General features: G+C 34.9%; 1 protein-coding gene across 1 annotated transcript in view; it reads right to left on the bottom strand.

Annotated features, from left to right (window-relative positions):
* The window catches only part of LOC148941010 (uncharacterized), a 30,612-nt gene extending 25,724 nt beyond the window's left edge, over positions 1-4,888 (bottom strand). Inside the window, exon 1 of the mRNA XM_089105140.1 lies at positions 4,850-4,888. Within this exon, the coding sequence (XP_088961266.1) occupies positions 4,850-4,888 (39 nt within the window). The remainder of the gene's footprint in view (positions 1-4,849) is intronic.
* Between the last annotated feature and the right edge of the window lie 426 nt (positions 4,889-5,314).

Raw genomic sequence — 5,314 nt, 5'->3', positions numbered from 1 at the left:
TTTTAGGGAATTATTTCGGCGAAACAGTTAGAGACATTTTAAAAGATGATTTTAGAAAAGGTTTTAGAAGAGAATTTTAGGGTAAACTCTGTGGTCGTTATAATACACAAGTTGTATTTTAACAGTGTCGTGAGGTCCCTTACCCCAACCCCAAAGGGTTCCGATCTCCCTACCCCAACTCCAAAGGGTTCCCATCCCCCTACCACAACCCCGAAGGAAGCCCCCGGTCCTCAGTGGTCTCCCAAGCTCCCAAAGGGCCCCTGGACCCCCAAACGCCCTCACCCGGTCCCCAAAGGTCCACCGGACCCCCAAAGGCCCTCACCCGGTCCCCAAAGGTCCACCGGACCCCCAAAGGCCCTCCTCTGGTCCTCAAAGGTCCCCCAGGCTTCCAATGGGCCCCCGGACCCCCAAAGGCCCTCTCCGGGCCCCAAAGGCCCTCCTCCAGCCCCCAAAGGTCCCAAGGCTCCCAAAGGACCACCCAGCCCTCAAGGGCCCCCGGATCCCCAAACGCCCTCCCGGGTCCCCAAAGAGCCCCATCCCCATTTGTTAATACTTTTTTGTGCATTTGAGACACAGAAGGGTCCCCATATTTCAAAAGGGTACAAGTTCTTTTCTTAATATCCTTCTTAAACCAATTTTACAAATTCTAAATTTTTCCTTAGTAGATAGAAAAAGCTATATTATAGTTGCGAATATTTTCTCGGAAGATAAGCAGTTCTATTTCAATTTTGAATTTTATCAATGAAGTAAGAAAAGTTAAAGTTCTCTTCTGAATTTTCTCAATGAAAAAGAAATTAGTTATTAATCAATTCTATTTTTTCCAAATAATATAAAAATTTTTCACTTCGGATCAAATTTTTCTCAAAGAGATGAAGAAAAGTTCAAGTTCTATTCTGAATTTTTTCAATGAAAAAGAAATTAGTTATTGATCATTTCCATTTTTCCAAATAATATAAATATTTTCCAACTTCAAAATGGGCACACACAAAAACTTAAACACACATACACACACACACACAAACTTACACACACACACACACACACACACAAAAACTCACACACACACACACACATACACTAAAAAACAATCTTACAAACACACACAAAAACTTACGCACACACAAAAAATAAGAAACACACGCAAAAACTTACAAACACACACAAACTTACACACACACACAAAAACTGACACACGCAAAAAAAAACAAACACACAAAAAAACTGACACATACACTCACACACAAAATTACACACACACACAAAAAAACTTACACACACACAAAAAAACTTACACACACACAAACTCACACACACACAAAAACTTACACACACACACAAAAATTTACACACACAAAAACTCACACACACAAAGAAAATAAACCACACACAAAAACTTACAAACTCAAACAACATCTTGAACTCAAACAAAAACTAACACACAAACAAAAAATTTAGAACCAACAAAAAATAACACACACACAAAAAATAACCAACAAAAAAACAAACTTAACCCAACAAAAAAAAAAACACACAAATTTACACACACACACACTCAAACACAAAAAAAAAACTTACACACAAAAAAAACTTACGCACACACACAAAAAACTTAAACACACACACACACACACAAAAACTAACACACAAACTAACAAACTTAAAATCACATAAACAAACAAAAATATACAAAAACAAACAAAAACTTACACACACAAAAACTTACATGCACGCACACACAAACTTTAGCACACACAAGCAAATACACACACACACAAAAACTTACACACACACAAAAACTTACACACACACACAAAAAATTACACACACACAAAAACTAAAAAAAAACAAAAAACTTACAACCACAAACAAAAAAATTACACACAAACACACTAATACACACACACACACAAAAACTAACACACACGACGGCTAAGTGTGTTAAAGGCTAGCTATTTTCTTGCGAAAACACAAAAAAATCAGAAAAAATTCTCATTGTTCCTTTAGTAGCCACGCAATTAGACTAAAAATTACGATATTTATGCAGAGTTTCAACTAACTACGGCTAAGTATGTTAAAGGCGAGCCATTTTCTTGCGAGAACACAAAAATCAGAACACACACACACAAATTTTACACACACACAAAAACTTACACACTCACAAAAACTTACACACACACAAAAATTCAAACACAAAAAAAAACTTACACACACACAAAAACTTGCACACACACACAAACTTACCCACACACACACAAAAAACTCACACACACACAAACACAAAAACTTACACACACACACACACACAAATTTACACACACACAAAAACTTACAAACACAACGGCTAAGTATGTTAAAGGCTAGCTATTTTCTTGCAAAAACACAAAAAATCAGAAAAAATGCTCATTGTTCCTTTAGTAGCGACACAATTAGACTAAAAATTACGATATTTATGCACAGTTTCAACTAACTACGGCTAAGTATCTTAAAAGGCGAGCCATTTTCTTGCGAGAACACAAAAATCAGAACACACACACACAAATTTTACACACATACAAACATTGAAACACACAAAAAAACTTACACACACACAAAAACTTACACACACACAAACAAACCTTACACACACAAAAAACTTACACACACACAAAAAAAACTTACACACACACACAAAAACTTACACACACACAAAAACTTACCCACACACACAAAAAACTTACAGAAACAAACACAAACAAATACACAAACTTACACACACACACAAATTTACACACACAAAAAAACTTACACACACTACGGCTCAGTATGTTAAAGGCTAGCTATTTTTTAGCTAAAACACAAAAAATCAGAAAAAATGCTTACTGTTCCTTTAGTAGCGACACATTTAGACTAAAAATTACGAAATTTATGCACTGTTTCAACTAACTAGTTTCTTAAAAGGCGAGATATTTTCTTGCAAGAACACAAAAAAATCATTCGGCGGTATTAATTAAAATGATGATACATCAACCGAAAACCCTCAACGTGAACTCCGATTAACCATCACCAAAGTGTTACAATACCGTCAGTGTGTCAACACCCCTCGTAAAATAGGGGGGGGTAAAGGTCAACTGCGAAGATATTTAGCCTACAGAAAAAAATTGCTCATTTTTCCTTTAGTAGTCACGCAATTAGACTAAAAATTATGATATTTATGCACAGTTTCAACTAACTACGGCTAAGTATGTTAAAGGCGAGCAATTTTCTTGCGAGAACACAAAAATCAGAACACACACACACAAAAAATTACACACACAAAAAAAATAACACACACGAAAAATCTAACCCACACACAAAAAATAAAAAACACAAAAAAAATAACACACACAAAAAATATCCAACACACACAAAAAAAAACAAAAACAAAAAAAAAAAACCAAAACCACACGCACAAAAAACTTACACAGACAAAAACTTACACGCACACAAAAACTTACACACATAAAAAAAATTACACACACAAAAATTTACACACACACACAAAATTAGACAAAAAATTACGATATTTTTGCACATTTTCAACTAACTACGGCTAAGTATCTTAAAAGGCGAGGTATTTTTCTTGCGAGAACACAAAAAATCATTAAGTGGTATTAATGAAAATGATGAAAATCAACCGAAAACCGTCAACGAGAACACTGATTAACCATCACCAAAGTGTCACAATGCCGTCAGTGTGTCAACACCCCTCGGAAAATAGGGGGTAAAGGTCAACTGCGAAGATATTTAGCCTAAGAAACTAGAATAAGACATTACAACCCTTCGCTAATAACTAGTGAAAACCAAGAACTCAAACGCAGATGAACTGTTCGCTATTTACTACATTGCAACTACCGTTGCAACATGATAACTTGATAATCATTTCTAATTTTAACAATTCCTTGCATACATCCTTCAAACATAATAAACTCAGCCTTGGAGAGATTTGAGATTGAACACTAAATTAAACAATTGAAAGAATTCACATTTTAGAGTTGAAAAGTGCGTAGAGAAAAAAAGCGAATATAATGGTCGTTTAAAATCTCCCCCCCCCAAACTAAAAAATTTCTGGGGGCATGTATTTTATAGGTTTTATTACATGTGAACGATATTACCTTTTCAGGACTGAGGACTCGTTCACATTGGATTGGGAATAAAAGTCGAACTTATGCGCAAAGAGCGAGAAGTTTTAGTGTTGCTTCTTACTTCCAACTGAAAACTTATTTTTTAATTTGATGTTTTACCATTTTTTCAAATCATGCCATAAATATCCGTTTGAATAGACCCTCACTTATCAGTTTAACTCGATTCGAGTACCGGTTCGATTCGAACAGCAAACATTATTTCTAGTCTGTAGACTTTTCAAGCATAATAAACTTGATTACGGTATGTTATTTGTAGGACCGGTGGTCTTTTCCTTCAAAAACTTTCTCTCAGAGCTAACCGTTGATGTTGCAATTGGAATAAAAAGCAAATTCTGTGTGGACGTACTAGCTACCACAGACCCAGAAGGGCTGAATTCACATTTTAGATACAAAAAGTGCACACAAAAAAACCAATATAATCTCAATTTAAAATCCCCCCCCAAACTGGAAATTTCTGGGGGGGGGGGCATATTTTCATTTCATTTTTAATATTTTCCTTCGGAAAACACACCGATAAGTCATATCAAGAGCTATATTTGTAAGTTTTTTTTCACTGATAAGTCCTTTTTTTTGTCAATCCTTAACCCACTTAATTGAAAGATATGAATTACAATCAAGGAACGTAGTTCATCATAATTTACATATATTTGGATGGAAAAAACACCGAAAATACATATTATTGAACTTACATCAAACTCTGGAGGGCTTACATTTGAAGAACCTTCCATTATTTTCTATCTTGTTCTATGTTTCAGCCTATGCTGACTTTTAAACCTTTCAAGACCCTGAAATATACTAACCTCACGGTTATTTATTTACGAAATCTTGCAAACTGAGTAATTTAGAACAATAATTACCTTTCTATATATCACTTAGCACTCACTGGATTTGCCACTTATCACTCACGGAGAAATGATTCAAAACAATACTTCTTACATCACATAGTCTAATTGCGTCAAACGAGGCATCTTCAATGCAGATTAATTAATTGTTACACTCGATTTTGTTTTGGACATAGGAAAGCGTCGATGGGAGTGAGAATTTCTGTAAAACTATCAAAGATTGATCAACTCTGTGATTTCACAGTTCTTGTGTAATTAGAAAGAAAAAAGAAAAAGAATTGATAAAAGATATTTTGAAATATAACTCAAAAT

The sequence above is a fragment of the Artemia sp. Qi Xiang Cuo genome, chromosome 19 (assembly GCF_049724085.1).
Source record: "Artemia sp. Qi Xiang Cuo chromosome 19, ASM4972408v1, whole genome shotgun sequence".
NCBI lineage: Eukaryota > Metazoa > Arthropoda > Branchiopoda > Anostraca > Artemiidae > Artemia > Artemia sp. Qi Xiang Cuo.
The sequence above is the reverse complement of the archived record's forward strand: the minus strand, read 5'-3'. Positions and strand labels throughout refer to the sequence as shown.